Source organism: Drosophila mojavensis, unplaced genomic scaffold (genome assembly GCF_018153725.1).
Source record: "Drosophila mojavensis isolate 15081-1352.22 unplaced genomic scaffold, ASM1815372v1 contig_36, whole genome shotgun sequence".
NCBI classification, from domain to species: Eukaryota; Metazoa; Arthropoda; class Insecta; order Diptera; family Drosophilidae; genus Drosophila; species Drosophila mojavensis.
This window is the reverse complement of record NW_025318858.1, coordinates 14,055,934-14,076,692: the sequence shown is the minus strand read 5'-3', so window position 1 is coordinate 14,076,692 and position 20,759 is coordinate 14,055,934. Positions and strand designations below refer to the sequence as shown.

General features: G+C 34.7%; 2 protein-coding genes across 3 annotated transcripts in view; one reads left to right on the top strand and one right to left on the bottom strand.

Moving 5' to 3' along the window:
- Window positions 1-20,759, top strand: part of LOC6576765 (cell adhesion molecule 2) — a 73,284-nt gene that overhangs the window by 19,860 nt on the left and 32,665 nt on the right. The window contains exons 3-4 of one of the 2 annotated variants that reach the window (XM_044008565.1): window positions 17,028-17,102; window positions 17,952-17,978. In XM_044008565.1, coding sequence (XP_043864500.1) covers window positions 17,028-17,102; window positions 17,952-17,978 — 102 coding nt within the window. The remainder of the gene's footprint in view (window positions 1-17,027; window positions 17,103-17,951; window positions 17,979-20,759) is intronic. The other variant, XM_032728378.2, reaches the window with a different exon arrangement.
- LOC116803809 lies at window positions 6,013-10,111 on the bottom strand. Its single transcript, XM_044008566.1, has 3 exons — window positions 8,006-10,111; window positions 7,558-7,944; window positions 6,013-7,488 (listed from the first exon to the last, which is right to left on the bottom strand). Exons 1-3 carry the CDS (start codon window positions 8,293-8,295, stop codon window positions 7,347-7,349), a joined length of 819 nt encoding a protein of 272 aa, XP_043864501.1. The 5' UTR covers window positions 8,296-10,111; the 3' UTR covers window positions 6,013-7,346.

Genomic DNA, 20,759 nt, shown 5'->3' with positions numbered 1-20,759 from the left:
AAGCTAAACATCGATGCCCAGTATTTATCGAAAACTGAACATAGTGTTTGATGAAGTGATGATACAGTTGAGTCCCGATAATTCGAAATGGCAAGGGAATCAATTTTTTTTATTTTTTTTTATTTGCACAGAATTTTAAATTATTGAGAACAAATTTTTTCAAGGGGATAGAATTTTTCCGATTAATCGCGATTTAGGATCTAGCGGGTTATAAATGATCGCGACTCGACTGTATTTTCATTACAACGTTGATATTGCTGTGCTCAACATCGATAGTCATCGAAAAGCGATCAGTATAGAGGATGCATATGCATTGCCAGCGGGAAATTAGGTATAATGGAAATGTATGTAACAAGCTGAAGCAAGCATGGTAGATTCCAAGTATATATATATGTCGAAGCAAGTAGTATTAATATGTTGGCGAGCACTATAATTGCGCTTACTACCTACTCGCATATTTTTCCTTTTCTGTATGCCTTCGCACTTATGCGTGTAGTTGTAGTGTCGGTGTGTAATGAGGTTGTATGTGTGTGGTTGTAGTTTTCGGCTATTTTCCAAGAATGGATTTCATCATATTGCATCAGCCAATATTTGTATTTTGTCGCTTAAGAAGTACCGTTTTAGCGAGGCGACAGCGTTGTGTCGCTGTCGCCGAGTGAGGTTCGATGGTAGGCACAAAGAATAATTGAGAGACACAAGTTAGTTGCGTCCAGAATTCAAGTGCGGTCGAAACTCGCTGCGCGAAACGATGACTGATAAAAATACTGTTCCGACATCAGAAGTGGGATCTGGCTCGCGACTCAGTATGAGAAATGAAACAATAAAATTAAAATTTGTTAATTTGATTAACTTGTAAAAGCCGGCATCTGACGAGCAATTTGAATTGGTGCAACTTCACAACAATTAATAGCGCATGTTCGTGCATGTTCATGTGGCTTGCGGTGTGTTTTTTTCTTGCTTGGCAATGAGTAAGCGAGACATAGAGTGAAAAGTGGCACAAAAATTACAAAAGACAAAAAAATAAAAAAGTGCGTAGAGCAGTGGAGCGCCGCCGCCATGTGTAATGTGCGGATGCTTGCATGCGGCAAATGAGATTCCAGGAGGTTCCCGAATGTTCATTGAGAGAAAAGCTAAGTACAAAATTTGTTTGTAATTCATTTAATACGTTGAAGGCCAGTCGTCAGGCCCAAAAAAAAAAAAAAAAAAAAAAAAAAAAAAAAAATTATATCTCGAGTTTCTTTGTTGAGTTTCATTTTGGTGTCATTGGTGTCATTAGTGTCATTTTGCCAACTACAATTACTGTCGGTGCTGCTATACAGCATTTTCATTATTATTATTGGACGGACACAAATATTGTCGTTTTTATTGATTGTTAATTAGGCATCAAGAACTAAACGTAACATATTTTACAGGACAGAAAGATGGTGTGCTAATTTATAGATGTTTTCATTTGATTTGCAGTACATAGAGGGAAGAAGAATGGGTAATGTTGACTTATTTTCTAGAAATCTCTCATGCATTAGTAAGTATCATATGGCTGAACAGCGCAGAGATTCTGACGGAATTCATTTTGTGAATAAGTTGCAATTCTTTGGCCGAGGCTCGATCCTTGCTTTGATTCCCAGGGGTTAAATGTTGATGTCAATCAGCTTTTTGTATTTCACTTGTAATTTATTTTGGTAAATGAGTAAAGATAGTCTTAAAGGGTGAGGACAGTTGAGAAGAAAGAAATGAAGGCGTTGAAAGAGACGTCAGTAGTGAGTAGGAAGAGTAGTGGAACGTAACATGTGAGACACACTGTGGACATCAGACACTATACCTCAGAGTCTTAATGATAAACATGTCATTGGTTTGCTAGCGCTGTTAGGAACATGAGTTAATGTGTTACCCTATCGACTCGCTGGTAGTCACTGACAGTAGGATTTTAGGTAAGCTGTTGTCCTGAAGATCTAAGTAATCTTCATGTAAGAGTAGTCAGCTAGTAAAATGCCTTTGCTATAATTATTTTATGTTGGAAACTCTGTCAATGGAATGACTTAGTTTGCCTTGTTCATTTATACTTTGTACTCACGAGGACGTGTAAATGTCAGAATGGCCGTAGTGAGACTTGTTTCAAAAAAATAAATAAACAAACAATAAAAAAAAAAAAAAAAGGTTTTTAAAGCAAATGTACAAGTTAAAAGTATTATGCTCTTTTGTTTTGAAAGATCTCTCTGTGTTTTTAAAAAATTAAGAAAGCTTTCGAACAAAGTTAAATTTAAAGTTTAGAGGACAGTTGTAAGCATCTGAATTGTTAGAAAATTAATAATAGGAACAAATAGTTAAATAATAGAAAATACAATCATACTCATGATGATATGAGGAAGTTGCCAGATGGAGTGGAAGTATGTCGTTGAATCCGGAATGTTGTGATGATCATATGAATGATATTGAAAGTGAAACTGTTGGAAGAGATAGTAATGTTCTGAGAAACTGTTGGAAGAAACAGTAATGTATTGAGAAACTGTTGCAAGAGACAGTAAGGTATTGAGAAACTGTTGAAAAAGACAGTGAGAATAAAAAGGTTGAGAATGTTGAAGTCACTAAAGAAAGTGAAGGAGAGTGAAGTCACTAAAGAGAGTGAAGAGTACGGCTGGCCAAAGAAAATGGCAGAGTACTGGATTATATAATAATGCAAGCACAAGTGCAAAACGTACTGATGTAGTTTTGATCATGGCGTGTGGGGCATTTGATTATATAATGTTGATTATATAATAATGCAAGCACAAGTGCAAAACGTACTGATGTAGTTTTGATCATGGCGTGTGGGGCATTTGATTATATAATGTTGAATGAAATGGAGTAAATAATGCTTAAAGAAGAATGCTAACAAAACTACTCATCAAAGAAATATAAATGGTGATAATGAATGGAGATTATAATTGTGTTAAGGTGTTTTGGTAATACATGGAGGCTGATGCTTTGTATGAATTGTATGGAAGTGTATTGTTGTAATGATGGGTTGATACGAGTTGACAGGTTACATGAAGGGAGGATCGATTTTGTAAGGAATGATGTATATCGTTTGGTTAAAAAAGGAAATATGAAGAAACAAGAAAAGAAAAGAAAGACTTAAATGTTATTATTTCACACACGAGGGCGTGTTAGAGTCAGGATGGCCGTGTCGAAGCAAGTAGTATTAATATGTTGGCGAGCACTATAATTGCGCTTACTACCTACTCGCATATTTTCCCTTTTCTGTATGCCTTCGCACTTATGCGTGTAGTTGTAGTGTCGGTGTGTAATGAGGTTGTATGTGTGTGGTTGTAGTTTTCGGCTATTTTCCAAGAATGGATTTCATCATATTGCATCAGCCAATATTTGTATTTTGTCGCTTAAGAAGTACCGTTTTAGCGAGGCGACAGCGTTGTGTCGCTGTCGCCGAGTGAGGTTCGATGGTAGGCACAAAGAATAATTGAGAGACACAAGTTAGTTGCGTCCAGAATTCAAGTGCGGTCGAAACTCGCTGCGCGAAACGATGACTGATAAAAATACTGTTCCGACATATATATGTTTTTAATCAGGTCGACGATCTGAGTCGATTAAAACCTGTCCATCTGTCCGACTGTCTAACCTTATGAACACCGAAATGTCGCAACTTAAATTTTTCACTAATATTCTTGTGTACCTTTTGAAGTACAAGTTAATAATTAATTTTTTTCGATAATAGTCGTTAGTTTCCCTTCGTTTTAGGGCGTAATGTGAGTATAGTTAGAGCTAGAGAGTTTTTAACAATACATTGATATATGAAGATATTAATCTGATCTCTAACTGCATACAGTTGGAGTTTATATACGTAATATGTGTATCGATAATAATCGATAGACTTAGCTTTTTTAAGCATATGCAGTATGGGGAATTTAATCCTCTCTTCAACTGTATTCAGCTTGCGTTCATATATTTTATATGTATATTTTCTTTTCAATTTTTATCAAATAAATTATATTCTAGTCTGTATTTGTTATTCATATCTTTTGCCATTGTATTGTATTTTCTTGCTTTATAGGGCATTTAAGTGTCGGCTATTTCCTATGCTGCTCTTTTGCATCTTGTTGCGCTTTTTGGTTCTTGCCTCTTGGCGATGTTTGTTTTTCAGCATCATTTTACGTTAGCTTCGTTTGTTTGTACCTTGTTTGAAGTCGCCTTTGTAGTTCTCCGTTACAGAGACAGAAGTAGATAGAGAGAGAGAGAGAGAGACAGAAAAAGAGAGATAGAGAGAGAGAAATTTAATTTAGCTCGAGACCTAGCACTTTGCATTTGACCTATGCCCTGGACAGCTGGCAAAAGGCAAATGGCAACTGGCAGCTCGCAGCTGGCAGCGGGTGCCACAAATTTCGGTTTTGGTAATGGAAACTCTAGCATTGGTAAATAACCGAAAAATAAATGCGACAGGCAACCACACATATACACATACGCACATACACGCAACTCAATTGGCAAGAGTCTTATGGGCCGCACTTTGACTTCCGGCTGAATGCGATATGTATTGGCAACAGCTTCAGCTGCACTGAATTCGAATTTCAGCATTAAATTTGACTCGGCTAATTTGGAAACTCGCCTTTGGCCATTTGGTTGAGCGGAGTCTTGGGATTCTTTTCGTACACGCAACAAAGTTGAGAGTTAAGTTTGCCCCCCTTCACTCGCCCCCCCCCCCCAACTATCTCTCACACTCCAACAATCTCTGCTCACGTACGCAACTCGAAGTTTTATAATCATCAGCCAAGTTTGCTGACCAAGTTGCATGCGCAAAGTTGGCCAAAATGCACCTTGAGGTGTGCAGCCAATGCTTAAACTGCCAAAGAAACCAAAATTCCCTACAGATCAAATGAAAAAGATTCGCTAGAGTTGATGGATATGAACGAAGTCAATTATAAACTAAAATCCATTATTACATTATGAAGGTAAAGGGGGAAAGTAAAGCTGATACTATTTCCGACAGTTAGCGAGTAATGTTAACGATAACTAACAGTAGTTAAAGTTTTATTGAAAAGCATCTGACGAGATGGCTTGTATAAGCTATAAATAACTTTTAGCTCTTCAATCAATAATCAAGATACAACTATATAAATCAAACTACATAGTATTACTATTTTGTAGGCTATCAAGAAAATAGGTTAGTTCAGAAGGTATAGTACTAAGATTAAGTATCGATAGACTTAACTGACCAGAGTGCCATCGATAATTAAACGAGCAAAGGAGTAAAGGCGAGAAAACAATTTTAAGTAGAGTCTAATGAAGGCTAAAAGCATAGCTATTTTAACATCTAAAGCGAATATTAACATAAAGCCTACTACGGTATATATATTAGTAGGTGTGTAGCAGTCCAGACATGGGTGTTGGTCTAGCGCTTGTCTACAGAATGGAAATGGAACAGTCTTAAGTATGTTCAAATAGTTTAAAGTCCGATAAAGCTGCAAGTTTTTAAGCAGACTTACATGTTTTAACAGACTTAAGACAGCGCAGTCGCCTTAACATAACTGTTAATTTTTTTTTCACGCACCGTTAAAAGACTATCAGTCAATCGTGCTCTGTTGGCGAACTTAACCGAAAATATAAAATTCCAGAGCGCTCGCTCTGGGCAAAAGCTCTTTTTTTTAAGGTTCTGTTGAGCGGCTTGAGTTGAACTATTCGTGCGACGCTATTTTGACGAATATCGTTTGGAGAGAGATAAGATTGACGCTCGCACAATGAGACTTAATAATGCAGCTCAAATAGTCTATGCAAACGGTTTTCACATTCACACACACATGCACACTCACTGAGTGTTGACTGTGAGTGAAATACACTTATTTGCTGCTATCGAGTCTGTTAGTCCCTGACTAAAACTAACCTAAACTAAACTAAACTAAGAGATCGGTCAAATTTGTTTTTTATCCTTGACATTTATTTACTACTAATGTTATTATATTCACATACACATATATATTACATATGCATATTCGATTATTTTACAACTTAAGTATTTAAATTACCACCTGCAAGTTTATTTTTAAGTCCTTCTGACAAAAATTTGTTGTGGAAAACTCACCTTTTTTTTTACTTCTATGTAAAAAGGTTGAAGGTTTCTTTACATTGAAGGACACTCATTGGGTAAACTTAAACATTTGTAAATATATTATTAACTCCCTCTAAAAAAAAAAGGATCCTTTCATTTGCCTTCCAAAAATAATGATACCCCTTTTCATTTATTTCATTTATTTGTGCTTTATATTTTATAAACGAGTGTCAAGAATGTATTTACCGCCTCCAGAAAATGTGTCTCTTACTCCTGTTTATTTATTTTTTTTCTGTACATTTTAAGGACTTTGAAAATTGATTTAGTACGAAAGACAATTTGTTTCAACTAATTACGAAACCTCCAGTTTCTATAAATCGATAAATAAAAGAATGGAAGCCAAACAAAGAAGCACAAAGGAAATAATATTAGCCACGCAGGGGCGAGGCGTGACAGCAGGAAAATGCATAAAACACATCTCAAATATCATTTGGAGTGAGTTGAAGCAGGAAATTCCCAGAAGCGTTTTACTTGATTAAAAAGAATAATATAAAAATTAAGCTGCCGCTGTCTATGCAATTCTTCTCATGCGATGAAAGCTTTTAAGAATGACAGATATAGTAGAGACATAGGACAGTAGAGGTTTCTCTTTATTTATTTATATCTACAAAATCTTTTTTTTTTAAATTAATTTAGATTTTTTTTTTCTATAATCTACAGACGGCGTTCTATGTAATTTTCTTTCGTTATTTCTGTAAAATAAGAATATTTTAAAAATATTTTCGTAACGCATATAAGAGGAAGAAAAAACTTTGAGCTTTATATCAATGTAATTCTCCAATTATCGTTATTTATTTTATTTTATTTATTTATTTTTTTTTTTCATTTTATACAATTTTTTTATGTTTCTATCCGACGCCTCTCTATGGAATTCTCACATATTTGATATATATATTTTATATATTATACAACTCAGGGCTCTTTTATATATGCTATCTCTTATCACGCTTCTAGCTTCTCTAGCTTACATATTTATTGTTTTGCTGTGCAATTGTTGATTTCTAAGCAGTGCTGTCATAATTTTTCGAGTAAATAGAGCCAGATTTGCAAAAAAAAAGAAGCTAAAAGAAGCTAAATTTAAGAAAAATTAAGCCAAAATAAAAGCTAAGCTTAAAAACATAATTTTCTTAGTTAAATTAATTTATTTTTATTCATTTGTTTTAAATTGATATTCAATGACTTGACAATGATTCTTTTAAACATAATAATAAAATTAAAAATTATTTTAAATTCACGTTAATGTTAAATTTGATTACTCCTGCAGCTCATTTATGAGTTCATCCAAACTCACTGCCTCTTCGTCTGGATAATAAGCTCGATTGCTTACTGCTTGCATCCATTTAGGAGGCAATGTGTACTCGTAGCAGCATTTGTTGTTACGACTTAGTCCGTATCTAAAATTGAAAAAAAAAAAAATTAGTATTATTTTCAATATATTTTCTTTTGTTAAATAAAAAACATACCTTACGCTTAAAATAGAGTTAAGAGTATCTAAATTCATTCCATTTCTTAATTTAGATTTAACTAAATTGACTTGGCTGAAGACCCGCTCTACATCTGCGTTTGACCATGGCAATGACAGAATCTGTACCGCAACGCTTGCCAATTCATAAAACCGTTGGTTTCCGGCTGAGTCACGGTACGCTAGTACTTCCAGCCAAAATGCCAGCGTATTTTCTGTGTTTTGCCAAGAACACAGTCGTACATCAGCATATTGTCTTTCAATATCAGCAATTTTTGAAATTTTAAAAAATTCGAGAACGGCAACGATATTGGGCTGCTTAAAATTCAAAACATTTTCCACAGCGAATACATCGCTTTGTCTTAGTATCTCAAAATTATCGGGCAGCCTGAAAAATAAGCAAAATTGATTATTTGTTATGCATTTTAAACATAATTAATTAGACCTACCTTTGCTTCAACTGCTTTACAAGCTCAATTACAAAATTCGCGCAGCACTCCCTAATGACTGATTCTGCAGGCATGTCCATTTTAATATTTTTAATCAGTTTTTCAAATTCATAGCCAAGATATAGGTCTTTGGCTACAAATTCTTCAAAATCGTTTTCAAATAATATGTCGATTTTTTGTTCTTCTGGAATAATTTTCTTTTGCAGAGACCTTATTGCTAGTATCAAGTCATTCAGCAATTTTGATGAGTCTGTATTTTGACTCTGGAAGCATTTATTAACATGTTGCATTTCTTGCAAAACTGGTTTCAAAAACTGAAGATATAACAGATTTTGCACGTCCTTAAATAATTCGCTGAGGTGTTGAGCTTGTAAACATTTTTCTTGCGTACCAGCAATACCAAAATGAAGTGTTAGCTCATGCCACTGCTCCAAAATTCGAGTTACTGCCAATTCAATTGAGAGCCATCGTGTATCCGACACTCGTGGAATTTTAAGGGGAGCCTTTTAGAAAACAAATTGATATGTAAATAAACTATTTTCCCAAGAAAACACACAGTAACTTAGACCACAAATAATTACACGATAACAATAACTGCAGCGATTTAAAAGTGATAATACAAATGGGGAATCAAGAACTACAGACAAACACGACGGGGTTTTTATATTTAGATATACCTTCTCATCATTTATACATTGATAAATTTTTTTATAAGCAATTTGACGGCTTGCGCTTTTAGCGAACCAATTATATGTCCCATATACGAGGTATTCCAGTCCCTCTGGGAAACATTGCTTGCAGGCATGGTTCACTGCTAGCTGCACGGAGTGGCAGACACATTTAATTAAAAGGAGTGAAGGCGCTACCTTCTTCATCTCCGTATATACACTTTGATTTGAGCCAATCATGACATTGGCATTGTCTGTGCCGATGCCTACCAAATTGGCTAAATCCAAATTCCAGTTTCTAAGTTCTTTTTTAATGCCATCAACAATTGACAACGAATCTCCACTTTCTAATGAAATTAAGCTGAGAAACGTTGATACCATCACTGCACGCTTAACCGAAACGTATTTAATAACGACACCTAAACAACATCAACGTACAAATTATAAATATACATGCATACAAATTAGAAAATATTCAAACTTTTAAAAAGAGGGCAGGTGATTAAAAAAAGAATTTTTATTTACCGAGCAGCTTAGTGCAACTTATATCAGTTGATTCATCCAGAATTAGACTAAATTTAGCACTTCCAATGTCATCTCTAAGATCCTCTCGAAAATGAGGAGCCAACGCATTTTTTATAATATATGTACATTTCGTACGGTGCAGCTTTATGCGAGACGCAGTAATACTGTCACAAAATTTTTTTTGGCAGAGACTGCCCAGGTGGTTTATTGGAGCAACTGAACTGTGCTTTGCCACAAAGAGGCAAAGTGCTACCTCTTGCTCCGTGGTTTTCGATGGAGTTTGCCTAAAATCAATTTTTTCTTTTTGTGTAAATCCACTTAGTGCACCTTTGTGTTTTTTTGTTGAGGCGTGGGCACGCAAGTCGCAAAGCTTTGCAGTAAGACCGCACTTGCAGTAGCTGCAGTACGCCCTGGTGGAATCTGTTAGGTCTTTCCGTAGCCAATCTTTAAACTCGTCAGCCTGTAGCCACACATCGCGAACACTTTGCTTGTATACCTTCGACATTTCTCAACTAATGTTCTCAACGCAGTAAAACTTAAAACACAAACGCTGTTACTCAAACCACGAAAAGATATCGATAGATTGTATGATACAAAATCATGTATCGATACTTGTATTCATGATTTTTAGTGTTGAGAAAGATAAAAAGCAAAATAAATCGTGAAAATTAAATAAAGCTAAAATAGAGCTAAATTAATTTTTTTAAAGCCAGAATTCCCGCAACCCGCCGTTTTCAAATTTTTCCCGCATTGGGACTTCAAATAAAGCCAGATCTGACGGGAATAAAGCTAAAATGACACCCCTGTTTCTAAGATATTCAGCACCTCCCTCTGCGCTTCTCATGTTATTCAATGGCCAAAAAGTTAACTTCCGCCGTTTCAAACCAGACAAAACTTTCACTGCGGAATGTAAAATGGCGAAGCGGGCATAATTCAGGCTCATTTTAAGCAGCTGTCGTAGGGCGGGCCAATCGCTATCATTAGCCAAGTAAACAAACAGAGCAAAGTAACAACAAAACTCAAGACAAATTGTCGACAAATTTGAGCAACTTTTAGGCAATTGTTGACACCGTTAAGGCTCGCCTCTATATCCGCGCGCTAAGCAGCAGTGTCTCTCTGTCTCTCCGTCCGTCCGTCTGGCTAATAAATCATTGAGACTTGACACGAAAATTGGCTTAAATGCGTTAGCATTATGGCCAAAATCAACAGTCCAGACTAGAGCAGCCCTAAGCTGAGCCTGTGGGAGTGAGTGAGATCTGCGGATGTCTGTCGCAGCAGGTGCGTCGCTTCTCAAAGCTGGCGCCACAGGATGTGCGTAAATTAATATGCTCGTGTACTTAGAAAAAGAAAAAAAAAAAAAAAAAAAAAACAGTAAAGAAGAAGAGCGAAAGAAGTAGAAGCAGATAGCAGAAGGAAATTCACAGCTTCACAGTTTTTCCCAGGAATTCTTTATTGTTTTTGTTGCATATTTTCTGCCCAGCGTCGTATATATTCATTTGTGTTTCAGCTCACTTACTCTCTCTCACCCTGTCTCTCTCTCTCTCTCTCTCTCTCTCTCTCTCTCTCTCTCTCTCTTAAAGTTTTTGGTAAATTCAATGGGCTACGAATGAGAATTTAAAGCATCTTTCTTGGCGCATTGCCGCGGGAAAAATAGCATAATAAATAAATCTACTTTGAATTAGCGCCATTTACTTTACATTTATTTTTGCCGCCGTGCAATTTATGACGCCCAACTTTTCGAAGATACTTTTTTATTTTTATTTTTATTTTTATTTTTATTATTTACTGTTCGCGCTTTGTTGTTGTTGCCACAATTTCGGCGCGTGCTTTTTGGCTAATGAAGTTTTGAGGTTTCGGCCCACTGAGCCTGTCCCCGAAAGGTGAGTGCAATCAAGTGGTAAACAGAAATAGCTCAATTTGAAATATGTTCATATGCTTTTGTGGGCTTAATGATAGGGAAATGACAGATGAGCAGCGGGGAGGAGGAGCAGCAGTAGCAGCTCGCCGAACACACCGACATGAGGCAAATTGTTATTGAACTTGTAACCTAAAAGCATTTGCTTTTAATTATTTATGAATCTCAATTTTCTTACTCAAATTGAGTAACAATTCGTGTATCCGTTTCATAAAATCTTTCAGGTGTTTATGTATCAAGGACTAAGATTGAGGGGCGTGAATGAGCGTAATGCTTTTAAATTTAAAATTAATTTCTGTATATTGCTCTGTAGCTCTCTTTATAATATTTATGTGTAAAGAGAGATCGATTAGATCAAACGATACAAAGAGAGAGAGAGAGAGAGAACTGAAGTTCTCTTTGTTATTTTAAGTAATGCAAATTAAGGCATTACTCTCTTATATGCTCTCTTTGCTGGAGAAATACGTAGTATTTTAATAGTGTTCTTCAGTTTTATTAAACTTTCCATTTTTTTTTTTTTTTTTTTTTTTTAGGAAGTACCAGAGCATCACAGGTTTAGCTTATGTACAAAACTTAAACATATATTAAGAGTAAATTAATTACTATTTGAGGAGAGCAGGTTTTTGAACGGACGTCTTCTTAACCTACTAATGGATCAAGAATTTGACAGCTTTTATACGTAGCATGTCTTCTATAAAAAAAAAACAAAAAAAAAAAACTTTCATGGGAAGAGCGTCAATTGCTGCTGTATAATGAGCTGTTTGACTTTCTCATAAATATTCCAATATGCGAGCATCAATCACTCCTACATATATACTCCGTAGTTTATACATGCCAAATGAGATCAAACTAGGAGGTGTGCTAATATTGACAAGCTACCCAAGCTCCCACTCCCAGACGTAATTGCTAAGCAGGTCAAGCCCACGATTGAGTGTTAGTGTCTGTGTCTTTTAACAGTGGATCAAGCCTATAACATGCGACGAAGAGTGAACGAATGTAATATTATAATATTATAACAAAGTCGGGCAAGCTTAAATGCCGATAAGCCACTTGCACTCTCACTCTCAACATCAATAACAGAGCAACTGCATAAAGAGAACAAGAGTGTAAATGACAGCTACCGCAAAATCATTAGCACTAAAATGAGATCAAACTAGCGAGAGTATAACATAGTGTTAAACTGTTAACAGCAGTTGCTCTGCAGCTCCAAGAGCGAGATGGACTATATATGGTGGTCAAAAGTCAAAAAGTTACTCACACTGTTACACTCTCTCAATTTCAAGAACATTCGCTCTCTTGTTATGCCGATCTACCACTACACTCACTCAACAGCAAATGCATAGGCAAGTTGGAGTTTACCAAAATGTAGCTCAATTAGCTCTGATCTTCTGTCGTTTTATTAGCATACGCATAGTCAGTTGCTTTTGAGCTTTCCCTGTGATCGGACTTGTTACGCGTTAACCACTTTTCGTTGCGTAAGTAATACTCACAAAGAGTTAGTTGCATAAATATATATGTCATTCACTTATATTTGCAAGTGTGGCGTGTATATATTTTAATATTATCCACTTTCGAATGCCGTTGATTTTCTTATTGCTCTTTTTTGTGCTGCTTAGCTTATTTTTTCATCTTCGCATTTTACGTCTGGCACAGCCAAAAAAAAAGTGTTTGATGTTTGTGGCGGCAATTGCCTGGGGTGCAAATACATCTTGACGGGCTTATGAGCTGTTATAAGGAGCAGAGAAAGGAAAATTCACATCAAATGTGAAAAAATATTTCTGTGATAACGTTAAAATATTATTCATTTCCATATATATAATAGAATATTTGTATTTTGCCACTCATTGTCGAAGAGAAGTAAGAGAGTAAGAGAAGAGTAAATTGATTTGCCGCTTACTTAATTTTGTTGTATGTCTGCGTATTTGCCTCACTTACTTATATGTATATATATATATGTATATACAAATATATACATATGTGTATATAGTAAGTGAGGCAAATCAGTAAAAGCTTTGCATTCAGCTTAGAACTTAAAATTTATCTTTACTGCTATGCAAAAATATATTTAAAAAATATAAAAAATATGTAAATAAATAATAAAACCATGGAAAGATAAATCACAGACTATTTTAGTTTAATATAGAAAGCTATAAAATGTTTAAGTTTTAATATATTTAAAAATATATAACGAGAACTTTTTAGTTATTTTTTATTTCAAATATAATTTACGTTGCCTTAATTTAGTTCCAGCCTATATTATCTACATAGTGCTTACAAATATAGATTATGAAATCAACAATAAATTTAAAATATTTTATTGAAGAATATTTCCACCAAAAACAATTGTAAATATTTTATACATATTTCCAGTTTTATTAATTTCCTTCAAATTTCTTCCAGCTAAATTCATTATTGCCGCAGCTGTTTAATTTTTTGTAGCTGGTAAACTTTGAATAAATGCATATATATTTCGAATGCGCTTTAATATATTACTTTATAGTCTAAGCACAACATTGACTTGCTCACCGTTTTTTTTAGTTGTATAAATTTAATGTAATTCGACTTTTGAAAGGCACAGAAACTACCAGCAAAAGTTTACTTTGCTACATTTATATACCAAACTCGCTCTGTCCCTTTCTCGCTCACTCTTGCTTTATCTCCTTCGTCCGTCTCGCTCTGTGGGTGCCACATGCCTCGTCTATCCAAAGCGATTGCTATTGATTTTTAGCGGCATTTACTTAGCCACCTTGGCACATATTTCGCCTAGTTTTTCGGCACGATGACAGCCAGCAAAAAAAAAAAAAAAAAAAAAAAAGGAAGTAGTAGAAAAAAAAAAAAAAAAAAAAAAATTATTTATTTATAAGCGCAAAGACCTTGGACTCTAAACGATGCGTGCAGACACACTGTCAATAGAGCAAATGAATTGGAATTTGCCTAAAAAAAGAAATTGTCATAAAAATATATATATTTAATGAAAAGGCAAGGACACAAATAATGCGAAATGCGCAATGAATGAATGAAGGAAAAGCCAGTGAAATGAAGCAAATTTTCAATTAATTTTCACGCTCAACAATTTGGCACTCTTGGCGTTTTAATAAACGCCAAACACATGCTAACTGCGAGTTGTTGTTGCAGTTATAGTTGTAATTGTTGTTGTTGCAGCGAAGCTGGCGAAATGACTTTGTGCAAATGTCACAGCTGGCTGACAAAAGGCAAATACAGTTTGTGGCTCTTGCCGCAACGCACAAAACTACGCAATAAATTCGATTTCAGTGCAGAGTTAGGGGTGGCGGAGGCGGCAGGGTTGGAGTAGAGGATAAGGCCTTTCAGATTCGGGCTGCCAAACATCAAAGGCAACGGCTGCAGCAGCAACAACAACAACAATTCGCGTCGCTGCCTCAACTCCAGCCGGTTTGTAATATTTTGTATCGCATAGTTGCACCGGCCACACATACATATACATATATACATATGTATGCCTGTGTGTGTGTGTGTGCCAAAAATGTTGCAAGTGAATTGTACGTGCCACCTCACAGAGCGACTCGCTGCTCCTTGCAGCAACTTTTCTTCAAAAAGTTTCCATTTTCTTTGTGTTTTCTTTCGTACGCTCACATTCTGCGCTCTGCTTGGCATGACGTGATTTAGCAGCCGAGCAGAGTCGACGTGACCGTGAAATGGGGCAGCAGCTCATCAAATAAATATAGATCCACCCTAGAGTAGTTGCCAGAGACATAGCCACTTCAGATGCTGAATAGACATCTCTGACAGTCCTGAGCTCAGACTGGAGAGATTATGTAGAGGTAGTGGTAGATTCGGCAGGACCTGCCCAGAATTTAGTGGCCGCAAATTTGGTCAAAAGTTAGAAAGTGGCTCATTGAATACAATTATTTTGAAAAGCTTTTTGAAACTGTAAATTCTCTGCAAAATTTGAAATTTTATGTCCGTAATATATTATGATATACGCAGCTCATCCGCAGGATAACTATCTTTTTACCTTCTCACCTTGTCTATCATTTGACTTTTACTTCTCCAACAAATTTTCTATTGGTCTCTCTTTTATTTATTATATGCAAAGCTTCAAATGAAACAGAGAATCCCCCTTACAGGGTATATTTGACCTTCACTGCTACAGTCAATTTTCGATTAATTTCAATGAGAGGCCCACTTACAGGGTATACTCTGGTTGTACCAGTTTTTACTTTGAATTTCCAATTACTTTACCACATATTTATCAACTATTAATTATTGCATACAAACTCTTTGAGCCAGGGACGTTAATGGATATCTGTTAGTCATGAATTCAGCCTCTATTATTCTCATTTAATAACTCTATGTAAAATTATTTAAAAGTCATTAATCATATAATTATATTATTAGAACAGGATATTTCATGGTCGTATATGCATTCACTTATCTAACAATTATGATTTAGAAACACAAAAATATATATAAAGTCAATGCAAAAAGTTTCGTACAGGGTATTTGCTAGTCAGGCATTCACCTGTAGTATGTTGTATGTTAAATAAACATATTCCCAACATAAGTAAGGGTATCATACTTATAGCAACACTTTGTTGCTTTGTTTATATTATAACAGCTATACATAAGGGCCGTAATATGATCGGTCACTTATGTATGTATGGACTGGCCTGCAGCGTGGGATCTGCAACGTAAGCATTGTTACGTTCTCGTCCACGCCGTAGCCTTCTGCATGTACATACAAACATATATACATATATACATACAAACATACAAACATATATATCCCGTTCTGCCGCTGCTTTTAGAGACAGAACTCTATATGTAAACTCGATGTATTAGGCTAAGACTTTTAATAAATAACTTTTAATAAATAAAATACGCTTCGTGCATTTATCATTTTACCATATTACAAACCATTATTAATTAATACGTATTTTGATTATTTATAATATTGATTATCAGTAATTATTGAAGTCATTTGATTATTGTATATGCATTGACAAAACACAGGTATAGGCTATCATCTATGTTAAATTTTATAAATATTATTTACTCAATAACAAACAATTTATTAAAATTTTATGCTTAAATATAAAGCACTTGCTGAGATGCCCCCGTACAGGGTGTCTGTCAGTCGCACATACCCACCTGCTATCAACCATCAAATCCGTTTTGCAATTATCAATAAATCTTATTCAATCGACATAATCGTGATGTTGTATATCCAGTTAATATCGATAAATTTCCCTTACCTTATGTATACAATTAGCTTTGTTCAATGTACAGTTAGCGTAATGCCATTACAGTAATAATAATGGCTAATAAAAACACTAATCATTTAACGCAAATCCAAATTCAAATCCAATTGGCAGCGCGTGAGCGTAAATCCATTTGCACATTTCGCCATTTCGCAGCATTTACTAAATATTTGATGAGGCATCGTTGCCAGTACCTGTTAGCTGCCACGCCCCTCTGGAGCCTCCCCCTATGGGACTGGCAGCTGCTGCACAAAAGTCAAATTGTGCAGTTGGTGCAGAACTTCATTTTGCGGTTACTGAAAATTACAGCAAGCTGCTCGTAAAGAAGGCGCCGAGCCAAATGCGCTAAAATATTGGAAAAATGTACGAAACGAACAGCCACGCCCACTACCTAACTATGTGGCTGGCTGTGTGCATGTGTGTGTGTGTGTATGGGTTGTTTTTTGGCGGTTGCTGTGCAACCTGTTTATCCGCGCATATTGATGGCTTAAACCACAATGCTTAAACCACAAATTGAATTTCCGCCAGAGCAAAGCGAGCTCAAATTAACTACGTAATATCTGTAAAATGTGAAATGTAAAACGTAACTCTTTAACACTCACTCACTTACTTATACTCTATCTATCTCACTCTCTCTTTCTCTCTCTCTCTCTCTGTCTGTTTCTCTCTTAAAGCGGAAATGCAAAATCATGAGGAGCTGCTGGAAGATATACGCGAGGACACCGTTGTCAACGTGATACCCGAGAAAGGTAAGATAACATTCCTGCAATCCACATTCCTCTTGGCAAGCTCAGTCCTCCTCCCCAACACTCCCCTCATGTCAGACTGCCAATTCAATTGCAGTTATTTCAATTTCCCTATATGTAAACGATGGCAGGAAATTGATTCGAGTATTTGCTTAAGTTAGTGTAACATTTTCAGGAATTTTACAAGAAATATAAAAAAATAAAAATAAAATCATAATAATAATAAAAATAAAAATAAAGAAATAAATGTAAGGCTCAATATTTTCGAATATCCAAATTAATTGTTAAATATATATAAATAAACATATTAAATATGTGAAACTAATTTGAATTCAGATTTAGAGATATGCACATATATGCTATATATATTATTTAAATATGAATTAAATTATATTTATGTATTAATATTTATTAAATTGTATAATATATAAAAACATACATACAATATATATACATCAGATATTAGAAATCTTAAAGCATTCAGTTTTGATAATACGTCAATTACATATGTATATACAGTAACAGAAACTAAATAAACTAGAATGGAAACTGTTACCAGAAAAAATGTTAATAAGCTAAAAAATGCTAAGTACTCTCATTACTTTTTTCTACAAGTCACTGTCTCTTAGGCACATACACTTTTTTTTTATTATTCTACGGAATTACCCAAAACTTATTCTTCATCTTGATTCGTTAAACGCATCCGCCAGCCTCCACGTCAACATTTTTACTATAATTTTCTTGTTAAATCATCAATAATTATTTTAACAAGCTAAGAGGTCCCAGAACTTTGTTATTAATTTATATTTTATATTAATTATTTTCAATTATTTTTCTCTGTATCTCTTTCAGTTTTCTCGTTAGAGCATACACTATTCGGTATACTTAAGCTCATCCTGCAGTCGCGTGTTTTGCGTTTCTTGCGCCAAGCATCACGTGCTCACTTCCCATTTCTGGCCTTCACTTTCCATTCACCGTTAGGCGGCATTAAGTCCGACGCGATTCGGTGTCTGTCTTCAGTTGCTGCGCTGCCGCTGCCGCTGCTGCTGCTGCTGCTGCCGCTGCTGCCGCTGCTGCTGCTGTTGTCGCAGCATTTTTTCTCGCTTTTAAATTTTATTTATTGTAAATTGTATTTGAAACGTGCTGAGGTTCCATTTCTGCCTAAACACCCCAGCCCCAGCCTCAGCCCCAGTTCCAGTTCAAGCGCTAAACTTCGACTGAAAAAAAAAAAGAAATGCTGAAGCTTAATCTGTCCTTGGTTGGTAAATGTATTTGTGTATGTGTGTTGCGTGTGTGTATGTGTGTGTGTCGTGCAACTTAATAGAGTTGTTTAGCATTTAAATAGCGCCATTTGCCGCCTGTTCCTTTTGTTGTTGTTGTTGTTCCTGTGCTTATTAAGTTGAAATGCCGAGCCAAGCTGAGTCAAGTCGAGTCGAGTCGAGTCGCGTTGAGTTGACTTAATAAAGTGAGCTTAAAGTTGAACGAGAGTGTGCGAGCGGAAATGCGCCTAGTTGGCTTATAAATGCCTTGAGAATGCGGCCTAAAATCCACTCAGCGATAAGCCAAAGTGGTTGCATAATTGTGTTTTATAACAAACGAAAATAATAATAATATGAGCTGTGTGTGAGGCGAGTAGCTAAAAGAAAACGAAACAGGAAGATTAGCATTAAATATTATTTAACATTTGAAATAAATTGTTTCTTATAGATTAACAGAAGCAAGCAAGCATCTGTACAAAGAATGGAGTAATGAACACAAATCACAATTTTTATTTTTATTTTTATTGTTTTTTTTTTTTGATTATATTATTATTCTTATTTGAATTTTTACATTCACATATATAGGTAAAGTATATATTTATTCTAATTTAAAAAATATAAATATTAAAGCTATATATATGAACAATTAAAAAATATTTTATTATAATTTTTATTTTTTTATTCTAATGCATACACACATATACTTATTAATATCTCTTTATATATATATGCGTATATGATTTTTTTATGTTTTTAAACAAATTCTTATTGAACTGTCTATTACCATTAAAATAATATATATACATATATATGCAAAAGTATGAGAGCTTAATGCCGTTTAATATAGATTACAACTAAATTTATAACTATTTATTATATTTACACTTAATTGACTTTAAATTTAAATGTGTTATAGTTAATTATTTATTTATTAAAAGCTCAATTAGCTTCAGCAAATTGACTAAAATCTACTTTGCTGAGCTTGTCCCATATTTCAATTAGCTCAAACTAATTAATATTGTTATTAATGAATGTATATCAATATATATATTATAAAGCATTTCATTCACAGAATTTAAAGCAAAGCTTGATAAGCAGTCTTCTCTGCTTTATGAAATTTTCGTATTCATGTTGAAATATTGAAGTATTTGGCTGAATAATAAAATTCTTGCAATGATAAATATCTAAACATTCATTAAATGAATAGAATTAAATTTAACTTAAATTATTTTTTGAAATATGAATGCTCATGAATAAATATTTTGCTGAATACGTCAAATGCGTGCAGTGTTACCCAAGTGTTTATTAATTAACTGAATACAAAATTAATTTAACACAAATTATATTCGAATAGTTTTTGAGCAAACAGAATTTTAATATTATTTTAATTTTATGGCAGTTTTCATTTTTGGGAAATTCTAATTTTTCTGCTGTGCATATAACTTACTTACTTGACTTTATTAAATCCATTTTCAGTTAAATATATTCTTTTTATTAATGTTTTATATTCAAAAAAAAAAAAAAAAAATATTTATAAATACATGTATATACATGTATTTTCTTCCGTAATATTGTAATAATTGGAAGGAAGAGCATAAAATTGGTATGCCTCATTTATTATTTATTCATTCTTATGCTAATCAATAAATATCTTTTTTATTTTCATTGATCATCAAATCGAAACAATTTGTATACATACATATAATTTTTATTACATTACCTTTACATTACTTTAATCCAGCTTAATCCCAGCACGTTATTATCGACATAATGTGCTCTTCTGACAGACAAGATTACAATTACCAATATTCAAAAAAAAAAAAAATAAATAAAAATAAATAAATAAGACCAGGCCTCGCAAAGCTTAACCCAAATGCTTTGCTATTTACTTCGAAGGACTTAGCAGTTAAGCCACTTCACAATACACACACATATACACCTACACATAAACTGAGTTTACTCATAGGATGAACACAAAGAACCACAACAAATAGGCGCACCCTTGGGTTAGCTTAAAAACGATTTGCTTTATTCGCATATATCATAAGCATTATGTTAAGCACAGAGGGGCAGAGTGAAGAGTGTGAGGAGAGGGGGACGTGTGCATGAGGATGTGCAATAAATCCACTCAACGCACAAGACATATGCACATTAAATCCTAATTTCATGTGCCCATAAATCCACTAAACAATCACACCCAAAGCTGCCCGGAATGATGTGCCAGAGCAAAATATGTAACGAATTTGGCGAATTTGCACATATTTACACACGAACGCGCCGAAAAGTATGCCATAAAAATACACGCAACGGGTGGGAGTGAACGAGAGGGAGAGCAAGAGCGAGAGAGTGGAGAAGCCAGAGGCAGAGACTGAGGCGACCGGGCTGGCACATATCAATATAA